We start from the raw sequence: 16,131 nt of genomic DNA on the forward strand, positions 1-16,131 counted from the left end.
ATCAATCACAACAATGTGTTGCTCTGACTATCGCAACATGACATTGCTCAAGTCGATATCTGTGCTACTAGATTGTCGCTGTCTACCATCCATACCGGTTACCACCATATAGAAAAAACTTCAATCAGTTAGCATCATTGTCTATACCTGGATCTCCCTCCTCTCCTCCCCCCCCCCCCTCACTTTGCCTCAAGAGTGCCGTCATGATTGCAGCAACTATGGTGGCACAAATTAACAGTTGTTGTGGCACTAAAGAACCCAAAATTGCATTTTCAAGCAAAGATGCTTTACGGAAAAGCCTATAAATGACGAAATTCGGAGCCGGATGCTTTGTCCTAGTGTGATGAATCTCAAATCCAAGTAATTTGCTTGTCGGATTGAGCAATTTCAATGTTTCTCTGCAATGAAAGCATTTTCAGACACACTTTTGTTTGTTGTTGTTTGAGACTCAGTGGTGATAAATTGTACAAAAGAGAAAAACTTTTTCATTCTACTGCTCTTTTTGTCCATTCACACCTACTTTCCTTGATTGATTTCACATGGGCGGCTGTCGATATTGTACACCAGGCACTCGAGGACCCAACGACAAATGGATAGCATGCGACGCGTGTCAAGAGTGGTTCCATTGGCACTGCCTCAAATTGGATAATGTTGATCAGATTGAAACCTACCATTGTCCAGAATGTGTGCTAAAACATGGCCCTACTACCTGTGAGTATACCGAAAAATCTCCTTGAACGTAATTATCCGATGAATGCTCATACAAACTATACAGATAAACCACATCAGAAGCAGAGAAAATCAAGCAGAAGCCAGGCACGACTCAACTATGCTGATTTGAATGAGGGTAATGCAGCGGGAGATGAAAGAATATGGGGTAAACTGCTTGCTGTCAAATCGTTCAAAAGGGATAAATTCAAGAGATACACAGCAAAGCAGATCAACATGGATCTGTTACGGAAAACTGGATTACGAGAGCCATTTGTTGTCGAACAAAACGAGCCAGAATTAGACATGCGGATGCCCAAGAACGATATCACAGTATACGATATTGCGAGATTGGTGGGTGGAGATGATCATCCTGTGGAGGTCATTGATGTTGCCTCTCAATCAGAAAGTCCAGGCTGGACCATGGGACGCTGGGCAGAGTATTTTCACAGCAAGGAGAGAGATAGAATACGCAATGTGATCAGTTTGGAAATCAGTGGAACTGAGTTAGCGGATCAAATCACTCGTCCAAAGATTGTGAGGGACCTGGACTGGATTGATCTCATGTGGCCAGTGGAGAAGCATCCTGAAGAATTTCCAAAGGTGCAGTTGTACTGCTTGATGGGTACAAAGGATTCATATACTGATTTGTAAGTATGGCGCTTTTTGTCACTGCGGTTGCCATGGAAACTAACAGCATTTGCAGCCATATTGATTTCGGTGGAAGCTCGGTAAGTTGTCAGATGTATTTGAAGTGCAAAATGCCAACATACCTGTAGGTATTCTATCACATTTTGAGTGGAGCAAAGACCTTCTATTTCATTGAGCCAACTTCGAAAAATCTGAAAAAGTATCAGAAATGGTCATCGACATCAGAGCAGTCGACCACATTTCTGGGCGATGAGGTCAAGGAATGCTACCAGGTAAAACTGACGGCAGGCAATACCATGTAAGTTGAGTGCGAGAAGAGCGAACGTGTCTATCCGTCTAACTGAGCATATTGTATCAGGATTATTCCAGCTGGTTGGATTCATGCAGTATACACGCCTGAAGATGCGATTGTCATTGGCGGCAACTTTCTACAATCATTCAATATCGGTACACAACTGACAGTGTACGCCATCGAGCAAGTGACAGATGTGCCCCTGAAGTTTAGGTTCCCCTTCTACAAGCGACTGAATTGGTATGCATTAGCCAAGTTTGATACATGGCTTCAGGATGAAGAAACGGCAAACAAGCTATCCTATTACGAACTGGAAAGTATGGCGCTGCTAGCTGCATTTTTGCACAAGGATATCAAGCAAGATGATGACGGTGTGGCGATAAAAAAGGGAGGCAGCATACCCAATGCTGATAGAAAACAGCTGGAGATCCCTGATACCGTCAAAGATCCCATTGGTCTAACAAAGCGAGTACTGGACCTAGTGAAAGAAATCATCAATAAAGAGAGCAAGCAGGAAAAGGAGCAGCAAAAAGAGCAACCGCCCAAGAAGCTTGTTATTCGCATGAAACCGCCTACACCAAAGGCTGCTGATTTGCCCAAGGTAAAGCAACAGGAGGAGGAGGGAGATGTTTACCTTCAAGAGGAGGACGAGGAGGATCTCGAGGAAGACTACACGCTGGATGCGGATGATGATGAATTCAACGTAGAAGATGAAGACTATGAAGAAGAGGATACGATACCCGGTACTGACAACAGCCACACAAGCAACACCAAAACTAGAAAGCCAGTTCAGCGTAAAACCCACAAGAAAAAGACACAAATTGCGCACAAGCAGCATGAGACAAATGACAGTAGTAGTAGCGATGATGATAGTATGGGTACATCTCGATCCAAGTCGATGGGTGGTATATCTGGACTATTCTCTAGCCGCAAAAGATCGCTATCAAGCAACGCCAAATCCTCCCAAAAATCCACCAAACAACGTATATTAGACCGTGTGAGCAAACGCCACTAACAAGAAACTAATGAATAAAAAGCATTTTATTGACGGACTCGTTATACGAAATCGTTTTGAAGAATGAGTTTAATCATGTTGGCTGACATGGATGTGCTACTGTCGTTTTGGCTGGTATAAAATGCTAATGCTGCCTCCAGATGCTCTTTGGCACTCAATTTGGAGCTATTTGGCAGAGATGGTGGCAGTGATGGTTGAGGCGTAGATTCAGTAGTGTGATCACGTTGAGTTACCTGTGGGGTTAGCACGTCGGCGGATGCTTTGGCTGTATCATTGCCAAAATTGGGTTCATCAAAATCATCTGTATAGTCCACGGCAGCTTCCTCAAGCTCTTCATCTTGCTCTGTCGACGATATTTCTGAGTCTTTTTCGTGTTCAGCAACAGCATAAGATGACACGGTGGATGTGTTGTCATCTTCACCAGCAGAGCCTTTGTTTTCAGGGCTCCACTCTTCCACAGTTGTATGGCTGTCCGTTGAGTTTGACGTGGGATCCGATGATGGGATATGTACATGTTGTGCTTTTGTTGGCAGTGGTGGTCCCACAGAAAAAACGGATGTAAAATTATGCACAGAGTTTCCGTAAGTGCCTCTGTGTTGGCCTCTTATTTCGATTGATTCAGGAACATGATTCGACTCTGATTTCGGACTCTCGCTCTCTAATTTCGCTAGTTTAGGAATCAAGTATTTTTGCTTGAAATTGGCCACCCAAGAGCTTGATGCCTTAAAATCCTCTGAACCTATCGACCCTTCCGTTGAGAAAGTTTGAGCGTACTGGCGAGCTTGGTATCGAAGCATTTGATCTGTGATGCTGGCCAAGTTGTCTTCTTTCTCTAGCCACAACACCAATGCATTTTCTACTAGGGGGTATCTTGAGCCTCTTTGGCGAAAGCGTTTAGCAATAGCAGCATCGCTAGCAATGGATAGCCATCTCTCCTTGGACTTTATAATCTGATGGTTGTGTTAGTATGCGTACGGCATCAATAAAACAGGTACATGTGAGTGTGATTACGCACTTTTGCAACAGTAGTTCGTTTGCAGCCGTATTTCTTTGCAAGAGCTTCCTGCGTATACTTTGGATTACTGTCATGGTCTTCACATATCAATCGCTTTGTTTCAGCAGATAAACTGGTCCGAGAATTCACGGCAGCAGGCTTTGTGTTTGTATTACTCTGCTGTCGTTCTTTGGTTTTCACAGAGCGATTCACTCGAAATACATGGATGTTTCTAGAGTTCTTGGTGCTGCTTGTTGGTTTCATGAAAAAGGAATGGATATATACAGTTCAGATATATGCAACAGAAAGAGATTGTTAAAAAGGGGAATAGTTGAACAAGTTGGTTCAACAATGGGACTAGTTTTATGTTGCTGTGGGTTCAAAGTTCAGCTTAAACTTTAACTTCCAAAATGGATGAAGGAAACGTTTTGTGCCCACATTTCTGTCAAAAGCATTATATAAAAGATAACTTGGTATATTTGGTAATATTTTCTTTGCGTTCAGCCACTCCTAGATTGATCTACAAATGAGTGTATACATGTTGGGGATTGTAAAGTTAAGCGCTTATGCAGGAACATGTTACTCTTACTTTACCCTAAACAGACCAGCTGCGATAGATTACTCGCATCATTAGTAAAAGTCAGACCAGGTCCAACAGTTGAAGCCTTTGCCTTGATTTGAATAATCAATGTAGTAGGGTCCTATACTAAAAGTAATACGAACAACAGTAGTATTGATTTTATGTAGTTTTAACGTAAAATTGACTCGCTACTCTCATCTTCAGTTACATATTGCCAAGGCTCACAATATTACCTCTATCAGGGCATGAAATCTCAAGAAGAGCATTTGTATACGCCATAGTCATCGACGCTGAGCTCATGGCCGCATAGATTCTAAATGAATTCTATACCTTGCTCTTTATCTGTTTTGATGCAGAATAAATGCCAGTATACCATCATTCATGCCACTAAAAGCACCTTCTTTCGTTAAAATGCCAAGTAATTTCGTTTTAATAGCGTCGCATTCCTCAATTAAACATTTTATAGATTAAATCCAAAGTCGCACAAAGACATGAAGATTGCTAAACAAGATAAACTTTAAAATCGTTACTTGGCACACAAGATAACAACAATCTCAATACGAAAGCGTGATAATACAATGACAACATTTGCAAATGCAGACTGTACTCAGAAGGTTTATAGTATGGGGGTGTTTGAGGCATCATTCCCTTTACAATCATTTGACAACAGCTACAAAGCCAAACAAATCTCGGTAGTTCAAGAAATCCATCATTGAAGAGAGTAGAGCTCGTAGCAATCTTACAACTGGGAACAAGATGTAGCGAGCTGAAGGAGAACATCTTAAGAAAAACTTCATCCTAAATATAGTATCTGAATATCTTGTGTAGTTTATGGAGTTACGATTTGAGCTAACAGAAACCATCCATTCTTTTATACTTCTACAGCGAATGATGTGGCAGGTATTTTTAAACATTTACCGCCTACACCTTGAACGAGTTAACACTGGACTTTCGATTTGAACAATATATCATTTTCTCCTGAACCATTCAGCGTCGTCTCCGGTTCTTCTGCTCTTATCAAGCAAACCTGTATGTCAATCTTGATATCACAAAAACTATATATACTCTCAAATCTTTTAAAGTTACCTCGAGGGGCTCTGCAAATGGTAGCAACAGTAGTGGACTAATAATAATATGCACTGCTCAGTAGTAAAAGCTTTAGTAGTTGTCAGGTGGTCCATTTAGAAGTTTACATATATGTGTATCTCATTTTGCAAAAGATATACCAGTACATATATATTTAATATGCCTTACATCTTTCTTTGATCCATTATATTTATATACATTTATTAATAACTGATACAACATTCACTAAGCAGCATATTCCAAACTAACGGAAATGATACAAACTCGTGGCCATTTTTGTAGTCTATTTCAACATTTAGACAGCAATTAACTAGTATTTTTTGTTTGCAATTTAACTATGTTTCTTTGGGAAAGCATGCTTGATTTCCTTCATTGTATACATAATCAGAAAAACCAACGGTTCATTGAAGCAATCAGTTGAGTTATAGCGATACTTTATAGGCCCAATAGATTTCTAATTCCGATTTCGGAACTTTTGTTTGGTTTCAAATCCCGCTTTTGCCCTGATGACGATGGTGCAAGCCAAATTTGCGTAGGTAGCATGGTTGCTGAGAAATTGGAGATTTTAGAAAATAGTTAATTTTGAATAGATGCTGCTAGTAAATTACTATATGAATGTGGAATGTATGTGTAGTGAAAGTTGTAGAGGGCAATTTTTTTGACTAGGGCATGTTTGATGTGGGGTTATAGAAGGTGATGTGAATGAGTAATGACGGAAAATGTTCCAGATGACCAATTTTCAAAGGATCGTACCGCTAGACTTTACTAAGCGAAAGAAAGCTTCAAGCTTAATAGCTTCTGTTTCTTTTTTATCAGCTATCTAAATGCTGAGGTTCACCAGATGTGTGAGCGTTATACAAGATAATAAATTGCTACTTTGGCATTCAGAACTTAGTATAAGTAGGATAACTCTTGTCTTTATCAGTAAATCTTTAGTTTTTGTGTCTGATCTTATTCAAATAAGTCTTTTCTTGTTTTTATAATATCGAACATTTTTTATAAGCTACGAATTATAATCCTTTTATTATTTGTGTTTGACATATAGTATTGTCAGGTATACAACACAGACTTTGTGTGAAATCTTTTAGGTAGTATAAATATCAAATCAATTTGCAAATTAATGAAGATCATCTTTTATTTCAATTCTATTCTTTTATATACGTTTTTCTAAGTCTACTCTAAAATTTTATCTCTATTCACGACAGAATTATGAAGCAAAAGAGAAGCAAGTTGAACTTTCACTACGTACACTGCAGTTGTGAGTGGCAAAAAAAGCTCTCCGGCGGGGAATTGAACCCCGGTCTCCCGCGTGACAGGCGGGGATACTCACCACTATACTACCGAAGATCCTGATGCTGTGTCGTGCCTAAATTTAGGTTTAAGCCAAATTTGAAGAAAGCGACTAAAAGGCGCCAGCGTATACTCGAAGGTTCTGGAAACTGATAGCAAGCATTGATCTGATTATCAGTTGCTATATCAAGTACTATATCTACTCGAAAGTTCCATTGATTAAGTAATTATCGATCGCAGAAATAGTATAAATATAAGTTGTAAATACATTCAATAAACAGCATCTTCGACATAATCTCAATCTATTAGTTACACTCTAAGTTATTTGTTGACTCCTACCATTGGATCTATCTATCAAGACGACAGCTGAATTTACTGGTAAAGCTCTGGACTCGTCTGGTTCTGCCTTTCTCGACTGGTTGACCCCGGTTTCCTCAACTACCTCTGTTTCGGGTACGCCTCCTATCTCTTCCTCAGATAGTGCTGGTATTACTGTCGCTATTGAAGGGAACTAGACTAGATTCCCATCATAAACAAAACCCAAAATAAATGTCATCTCAATCAAACCATGCTACCATCAGCAGATAGGCATGCATAATAATAGTATTAGCATGATGATAGCAAGGGTTAAATGCTCTAAAATAAGAGATGACAGATACTAAAGTAAATGTCAAGGGTATTGTAATGTGTTGTAACATAAATATACCTAAAAAGAATATAGGCTCAACAATAAAGAGCTATTCTTTACGCATGATTCAAAAACCATATATTGAAATACCGTTCTTGATCCATCAGATCAACAACTAAATGACCCAACAAAAATATATAAAGTAATGGAATCACTGGCAACTACTAAACTGCTGCCAGATAAGAGATATAAACCAAATAATATAAATAGAGACGTAGAATATACATTTTATTGCACATTATCCTAATTTCGAATAAAGAAGGATTTTAACAGTATTCTACCTGCTTTTTTACCCCCTTTTTACTGCAGCTATTCCACATATTTTGTCTCACTAAGATGCTGTTTCTCTGCTGTCCTTTTCCAACTGTTTTCGTTTGCCTTTTTTTGAACCAAGGATTTAATCTTTAAATTTTTTGTTATTTTTTTATATTCTCTTTCCGAATTTATTTCCAGCTGTCATCATTTTGATCCGCACTATAATGAGCACTTTGCCCTACAGGGACGCAGCTCCAATATTATATCTCTTCAATAAACATTTCAACTATACTACCGAAGATTTTATATATTGATACGTGTGTATTTTTTTCTTGTTTACTTGGCTCTATCTCGATTTCCTAAAAAGGCAATATACCGTATATGGGAAAGGCACAAGGTGGTGGATTCAAGGTATAATTCTCTATCTCATCTACTATGTCTTCCTTGAAGTGTTACTCCTCGTTGGTGTGGTGTTCTGGTGCATTGACACACTCATATAATTGTTGTAAAACTGTATGTTATCTCTTGATGGTGCGTTGATACTGTTATTCTAGTCGATGTGGTCTCTATTTGGTGTATTGCTAATCAATGTGGTGCTTACTCAATTGGTGTCGCTTCTATTTTGTTGTAGTTACATATTCGTTTAATCGTGGTGCTTCTTGTCAAGTTTAGCCGAAAATCTAATCAATATTTGGAGCCGATAATGTTGAATCGACGAATTAGTCAGGGATCTAAATGAGATTGCGCGCTAATAGCCAAGTATTACTATTTTGAAATGTGGATTTGACTCTGGACTTTGACTCAGAATAGATGCAAACCAATTGATGTCGAATCTATGCAAAATTCAAGTGGAATTACAACATTGGAATTGGGGTGTTACTATTTTAAACAATGGGATCGACTCAAGAACGCGGGTACATGAAACTGACATTTGTTGTGCCAGAAGGGCTGTTTAGGATATAGATCATCTTTGATAGGCAAATGTATTAAGCGTTGTATATTACATAAGAGGATCTGAAAATGAGCAGAGATGCATAGTAGAAGTGAGAGGTCTTTATTTAAGCAGCACGAAGGAACATGAGTGGTGCCATCAAATGGCTAATCTATATCCTGGTTCCTGGAGAGTGGTAGCCTATGGCCTTTCGTCCCTGGAAGTGGGTTTCAATTCCGACAAATGTTCTTCCGTCAAAGCTATTAGGAAGAACATTCTATCCTGGATCATCTTTGTTGTTTATCCTTGACTGGTGGTTCATGAGTTCTGATGCAGCACATCCTCGTTACTGGTTCAAGGCTTATGCAATTATCCCGCATTCAAGATCAAGGTCCTATTGCTGCGACACTGTCAAATAACTATAAATACCTTTGATATCTACACTAGTTTTGATCCCTATTCAATCTTGGAATAACATAATAAATATATTCAGTTCTAATTGTATTTACTCTGTCTATATTTCGTTATTCTAAACAAGTCAAACACTTGTTGGATACCTTTACTACTTTACTGTGCAAACCTCGAGGATGTACATAAAAGAAGTAAGCTTTTCAATTACCTTAGTTGTTGTCTCTTGTCAGGTTGTGTAGATTAATTTGCTGCTAGATCTCTCTCTCTCTCTGTGTTTGTTCTCTCTCATTTATACCATTTGTTCCTCAAACCTCATATAAATTACTCTACCGTAACTGTAAACTTGATAAGTGTGTAATTTTCCTTCAACTTTGACTTTGCTACTTGATTTTTTTCCAAAAAGACATTTATTATGTGATAGTACAAGTGAAGGTGTTTAATCTGCGTATTTAAATACCATAATTTACTGGAACAGTGTCTGTTCAAGCAAGTGTCTTATGAACAATGGTAAGGTCTGCTGCTGGTCCGTCAAGATGGTTAGACGACATAGCCGGTTATACTGTACTTTTATTTTAACTTCCCACTTACACATGAGAACCCTTCATATTATCTGCAGATCTGACTCTTATATAATGCTCCGCGTCCGTATACATGTAGATAGTTCATATACGGGCAAGCATCATACTGGTATTTCCCTTTTTTAGTCCTTAGTGTCCCTGATATAGCAAAGCCTGAGTGCATTTGAGCTGCGTTTTCTCGCGTTCAAGGTCGTTTTCGATGGTCAGAATAGTACCAAACAATTGCTCTCAATTAGTACTACCTTGCTGACACCTTAGCTCAACTTTTTGGGGATCAAAAAAACATGGATGAAATTCGACCAAAAAGCATGAGGTACCCCTCATGGTTTTCATCGAAAATCAAACAATCGCATTTTTCACCTTGATAATGAAGACTTTTCTTATGGTATATATTGATTCAAATTTTTTCCATCGATCTAACGTAACCCCTGAAATCATCTTTGTAGAACGTTGATATGTAAAATCTCGACTTTTTGGCCAGAAACCTCTTTTCATATTTTCACAAATTGCTCAACAAGTTTATTCAGAACATCTATTTTATTTGGTGCCATTGGATGGACCTTAAAAAGCACTCCAAGAAAGCTTAAAGAACCATTTTTTTTTTTTTTTTTTTTTTTTGTAAGGGAGTCGAGCTCCAGGTTTTATTTAAAGTCCTTTAAATGTCATACTGAGGGATAGAAAAGACTGTTGGTGGACCCAATGTCTGCAATGAAGGGGAATAAGATATTTTTGAACTAAGTTGGGAAAGAAATCTACTACTAATAAGGTGCGACTCCTAGAGCCAATACAGTCTTGCGGAAATCGTCAAAATATAGATCATGGATAAGAGTACAAAACACCAAACGAGGACATCAGTACTACGTCAAAAAATCAAACTACTTGCGTTCACCAGGATTTGAACCGGGGATCCTTCCGTTGGCATACGGGAGTTCTACCACTTCGCCCTACCACCAGGGGCACAGCTTAAAGAACCATACGATGATTATAATATTTTGCTTAGTCGAATCTATTAAAATAGTTCAATCGAGTGGAAAAAAAATCAAAATTTGGCCAATCTGGAACAGATTATAATTCTGGACTTGAATTGATTTTGGCTTGTGGGGCCAGCTGGCAAACTCAATGCCCTTTGAATCATGAAGGCAATTATAGATGCTTTTAAAGCTAATAAAAAGTATATGACAAATTACACAATACTATCGCTAGCAATGCTATTTTTATCTTGAAGTCTTATATTTAATAACGCTAGCCCGCCGAAATACTTGTTAGATCAGCTTCTTTTCTTTTTGAGCCCTCGAATGTGTCTAAGGTTAATAAATTTACTATTTTACGATGCTATTCTTTTGAATGAATACGACGACATTTTTTTTTAGTTCCATATAGATTGCGCTATAGCTCAGAAAACCAGCATAGGTTTCACGTCTATCTTTTTTTTTTCTTTTGCTCAGTTTATACGTCAAAATTACCAATATTGAGGAATTTTACATTGTGTTTGGCTATAAATCTCGCGCCAGCGCGGAACTAAAGCGTATTGATGCAATTGAACTTCAATACAAAGAAACAAGAGATATGGAATTGAAAAAGTTCATAGAAGTTGAACATTTCAACGATGATTTTCAGGTAATTACCAGATTGAATTATACAAATCACTGCAATAACTTATTTAATTGCTTTTAGGTATTGAATACAGCTCCACTAGATGACTATTGGTTTGCAACAGAGAACAAGTCAACGAACAATCCATCTTAAAGAGAAAGGTTGACATTCAAGCTACTCCAAAGAAGGTGCTGGCAGTCAGATGGATTAGATAAAGTATAAAGCTTAATACACATTTGCATTAAAAAACTCATATACTGTAGTCATTAATTCGACTTTTATAAAAAAAAAAAGAAGTAAATAATAGCTTCTACTCGCACTGTGATATATAACACCACATTTAGATTGAAAGCCTCAATGAAAAATATCGAAACGCAATCAACTACTAGCGCAATTGGAACAATGACGGTATGCGCTTTTACAAGTTGCTAGGACATTTGCAGGCAAGGTTATTATTTGACTTTTGAAAGACTAAATCAATACGCTTTAGAGTTGAACACATCAAATCAACAGTAACCTATATGAGGAGGGCTTGTCATTATTAGGCTCGGAATCATATGGTGAAATCCAGCGGTACGTCCCTTTGGAAATTGACCATTTCCACTTTTTTTCCTCGATATCGTTCTCAACAAGCCCACATCAAACATGCCCTAGCTAAACAAGGTACCCTCTACAAAGTTTACTACACATATAGCCCACATTTATATAGCAGATCTAAATTCTTGTAATCAACTTCTTATTTATGAATCGCGCAATATCAAGGTGAAGAGGGACGGAGCATCAAGCCATTTGAAGGGCTCAAGGTTGACCTTCAGGTGGGATTCATATTTAAAAACGCAGTTTATGGCCACTCCCATGTTGAATTGGGCAAAGAAATCATGGATAACAAAGTCAAGTCAGACCATGTAAAGATTGCCCAAGAATCCCTAGCCATTTTTGCAAGGAATCGTAAACGGCTTTCCACTCATCTATCCTCAATCATTTAAAGTCTACTTTATCTAATTACGTGCGCTTAAACGAGGCCTAATCAAACTGGAGCTACATTGATGAAGAAGCTACCTGGTCAGTCGAGGTTGGCGATCGACTGCGTGTCCTTCTCTCTCTCTTTCAACAAAGCAGACAAGTTCATCTCGTTTATACAGCAATTATTATATTATCGACAAAAAATCATCCACACAGCAGATCTTGTCATGAATACTATTCGTGAGGATGAAAATCGTCGCCGATCGCTCGAAAGAAGTCTGGGCAGAATAAATGCAAGTGCTCCCAATTACGGTGATTGTCTCTAGATTCCCTTCTCTATTCACTTTAGAAAATGCTTAACGCCTTGTCATATTCATATATATAGTACATATCTTTTTTTTTTTACACTCTAATACATGACCCCATTGATGAATAAATGTTATCGATTTTTCCAATCATAATAGCTTTCTGATAAAGAAACCTGCTTGTGTGTAATTCAAATCAGTCTTTGTTGTAACAGCCATGATAGCCACTCAAATATACTGTATATCTAATTCAAATATTCGGTATTTGAGATGGACACTTTCAAGATAGAAACGGCCTAGTGACGCCTAAAATGACTCATGTAGTAGTGATTTCCTTACTAAGTATTGACTCCCTCATGCGTGGTCAATCAATTTTAGTTAAATCTTCACCGGTTAACTGTCGCGCCTCATAAACAAAACTGCTTGTTATGAAGCTCCTGAAATCAAACTTGGAGCTTACCTTTTGATTTCGAGTAGAATAAGAAGAGGAATTTCGAAAATCCTATAGATTGTTATTTGATCTATACGCTAGTGGCTACATTAATGCAGCTTGTGAATTGGCATGATAATCATGGTGTAACTGACATGAAAGTGGGTGCTTTTGAAAATTTATCAGAATGAGCTTACAGAAGTAATTGCAGAGTTGAGCTAAACCTCGTTAATATCGAATTGTTTATTGTAGACTACTTGAATCCTATATAATATTAGAGATGATGTGGCCAAGGAGCATTGTGTAAACAATTTTTACACTGCAGCTTTCAAACAATGGGGTTCAAAGAATGGTGTTGATTCACTTTGAGCAATCCAAGTCTAGCCGTACTACCGTTTTCAGTCTTGGATTTAAAACCCTCTAGTTTCAAGAGTATCTGATCAGCATTATCTTTGTAATCTACAGGATCTATGTCATCTAGAGTTACTATGTTTGACCAAGATATAGTGCGGTTACTACGATGCCCTGGGTCCCAAACTATTGTGCTACTATAACAAAAGCATTTCAAGAAATGTGTAAATATAGGTAACAGACGACATAATTTTATACAAAGAATACTTATTTAACAATGAATTTATTTTGAAAATGATACATGCAATTATTTAAATGAAACAATTTAGTTCTTGCTGGAGAGAGCAGTGACACCAGGAAGCTCCTTACCCTCGAGGAGTTCGAGAGAGGCACCACCACCGGTAGAGATGTGAGAAACCTTATCACCAGCACCCCACTTGAGAGCAGCAGTAGCGGTATCACCACCACCAATGATAGTGGTAGCACCTTCCTTGGTAGCTTCGACAACAGCATCGAGGACAGCCTTGGTACCGTTAGCGAAGGCATCGAATTCAAAGACACCAGAGGGACCGTTCCAGACAATGGTCTTGGACTTCAAGATTTCGTCACGGAAGAGCTTGGAGGATTCCTTACCACAATCAAGACCCATCCATTCATCAGGAATACCAGTGGCATCAGTGGCATAATCAGTCTTGGCATCAGGAGCAAACTTATCAGCAGTAACGAAATCAACAGGGAAGATGATCTTGACGTTCTTTTCTTGAGCCTTCTTCATGAGGTTGGCAACCAACTTGGAACCGGCTTCATCATAGAGGGAAGTACCAATCTATAAAAGGAATAATGTTTAGTTCAAACGAAAGGTTTCGGAAGAGGTGGAAACGAGATGAACATCAAACACGCGTTTTTTTTTTTTTTTTATCAAAAACTGAAACCCATGATTTGATTGAAACATCTCGTTTGCTAGATAATTTACCTTGACGTTATCGAGAGTCTTCTTGAAGGTGAAAGCCATACCACCACAGACGATCAAAGCGTTGACCTTGTCGAGCATGTTTTCGATCAATTGGATCTTATCAGAGACCTTGGCACCACCGAGGATGGCGAGGAAAGGACGAGAGGGGTTCTCAAGAGCCTTAGCAAAGTATTCGAGTTCCTTTTGCATGAGGAAACCAGCGGCACGTTGAGGGAGCTCAACACCGACCATGGAAGAGTGAGCACGATGAGCGGTACCGAAGGCATCATTGACGTAGACATCAGCAAGAGAAGTCAAAGACTTACGGAAAGCCTCGACCTTCTCGGCATCAGCCTTGACCTTTTGACCATCAATCTTAGCGGAACCCTCTTCCTCAATGTGGAAACGGAGGTTCTCCAAAAGGATGACCTTACCACCAGTAGCGGCTTGGCAGGTCTTCTCAACCTCAGGACCAACACAGTCGTTGAGGAATTCAACAGGCTTACCCAAAAGCTTCTCAACTTCAGCAGCAACAGGCTTGAGAGAGTACTTGGCAACAGCTTCGCCATTGGGACGACCCAAGTGAGACATGAGGATGACAGCAGCGGCGCCTTGATCAAGAGCATACTTTACAGTGGGGAGAGCTTGAACAATACGGTTGTTGTTGGTGATCTCACCGTCTTTCAAGGGGACGTTGAAGTCAACACTATACGATACATCCAGATATGAGTTTCAAATGTGTGCATTATAGACATGTAAAAAGCATATATTTACCGGATGAGAACACGCTTGTTCTTGAGGTCGAGATCGCGAATGGAAAGTTTGTTGGACAAAGACATGATTAGTTATTTGATTCAATGATGAAGAGAAAAAAACAAGAAAAAGAAGAAAACAAGAAGAGATTGATGCAGAGATTCATGCTTATATATCTTTTTGGAAATTTTATATGACTCGTAAAATTTTCTTTCAAGCTTCCACAAGCGAAATCCGATCTCCTCTAACATCTGCTTGCATCCATTGGACGATCGCTCAGATGGATTCGGATTCACACGAGTTGTCCCAAACATTTTGACCTCATAAATTTATCGAACGCGCTTTCAACCCAAGTAATCAGGGAGTAAATGTCCAAGGATAATTATGAAAGCACATGAAGATGGAGGATTTCTATTTTTCGGTGCGTATAAAAAGAGTATAATCCATTCATTTGAGGTTGGACAAACTTTTGCTTTCCTAAAACATTGGGCTCTTCTATATCTCTGTTGTTTCTGCGCATATACATTTTATCTCGCTAATCTCTGTTTAATCTGATTTCTGAACTTGAATCCGATTCTTACTACTTTACTTCCTTAAGCAGCTAGAAATCGTCATTTTGAAGAAATCATCCAAGCATATAACATTGCTAGACATGTCGGATGGTCAATGTATCGAATGACCTTTTGTAGATATTGTCTATCATGCTTGCAATTATCTTAAGTGTAAGTCAGCGACATAGAATGCAGTACCTATGCTTATTGATATAGCTCACTACAGGCAAGCATTCGCTATCAATTGTCATTCCATCTAAAATGTCCAAACATGCATCAAATGTGACATTTTATATTTCAGTTGCCATAGCAATAGTACGTGTTGACAGTTATGTTTATAGACAACAACGGAGTAAATGGTGCATCGTCGTACCAGAAAGAACATTTGGTTTCTTTCAATGCATGAATTTGTAAATATTGACTGTACCTTAGAGTTTGCCTGGTTTCAAATGCGCCAACATCTAACCAACATGGGTTAATCCAAACTTTATCGTGTAATATATACAATCCATGAGGTGTTTATCAAATGGACATGTATACAATTCATCATGGAAAGTGACATTCCCCGACATTTGCTGAACACATGGCAGAGATCATAGGGAAAGATCAAGTTGAGATTTCTGCTGCATTTTAATGTAATGGTAATCAGTCAAATCAGTAAAATTGGTCTTATCAAAGAACACTCAAAATCACATTGCAAAAGTGAGCGACTCTTTGGTAGCCTTTCTTTTCCATAAACTTATCAATTTGGAGC

The 16,131-nt window shown here is 38.6% G+C and overlaps 3 protein-coding genes and 1 non-coding gene across 4 annotated transcripts; 1 reads left to right on the plus strand and 3 right to left on the minus strand.

Moving 5' to 3' along the window:
- Positions 1–539: 539 nt before the first annotated feature.
- ATC70_006250 (uncharacterized protein) lies at positions 540–2,666 on the plus strand (the record flags this gene model as incomplete). The annotated part of the gene is made up of 5 exons (XM_064825529.1): positions 540–711; positions 776–1,358; positions 1,415–1,439; positions 1,488–1,657; positions 1,718–2,666. The coding sequence occupies 5 exons, from the start codon at positions 540–542 to the stop codon at positions 2,664–2,666; spliced, it is 1,899 nt and encodes a 632-aa protein (XP_064676747.1).
- Positions 2,667–2,707: 41 nt separating this feature from the next.
- ATC70_006251 (uncharacterized protein) lies at positions 2,708–3,924 on the minus strand (the record flags this gene model as incomplete). The annotated part of the gene is made up of 2 exons (XM_064825530.1): positions 2,708–3,616; positions 3,682–3,924. The coding sequence occupies 2 exons, from the start codon at positions 3,922–3,924 to the stop codon at positions 2,708–2,710; spliced, it is 1,152 nt and encodes a 383-aa protein (XP_064676748.1).
- A 2,677-nt stretch (positions 3,925–6,601) lies between these two features.
- ATC70_006252 lies at positions 6,602–6,673 on the minus strand. The gene has a single exon. It is a non-coding gene; the product is annotated as a tRNA-Asp (tRNA).
- Positions 6,674–13,446: 6,773 nt separating this feature from the next.
- On the minus strand, positions 13,447–14,912 carry ATC70_006253 (uncharacterized protein; the record flags this gene model as incomplete). The annotated part of the gene is made up of 3 exons (XM_064825531.1): positions 13,447–13,947; positions 14,095–14,779; positions 14,848–14,912. The coding sequence occupies 3 exons, from the start codon at positions 14,910–14,912 to the stop codon at positions 13,447–13,449; spliced, it is 1,251 nt and encodes a 416-aa protein (XP_064676749.1).
- Positions 14,913–16,131: the final 1,219 nt, after the last annotated feature.

The sequence above is a fragment of the Mucor velutinosus genome (assembly GCF_035048745.1).
Source record: "Mucor velutinosus strain NIH1002 chromosome Unknown tig00001545, whole genome shotgun sequence".
In the NCBI taxonomy this organism is placed as follows: domain Eukaryota; kingdom Fungi; phylum Mucoromycota; class Mucoromycetes; order Mucorales; family Mucoraceae; genus Mucor; species Mucor velutinosus.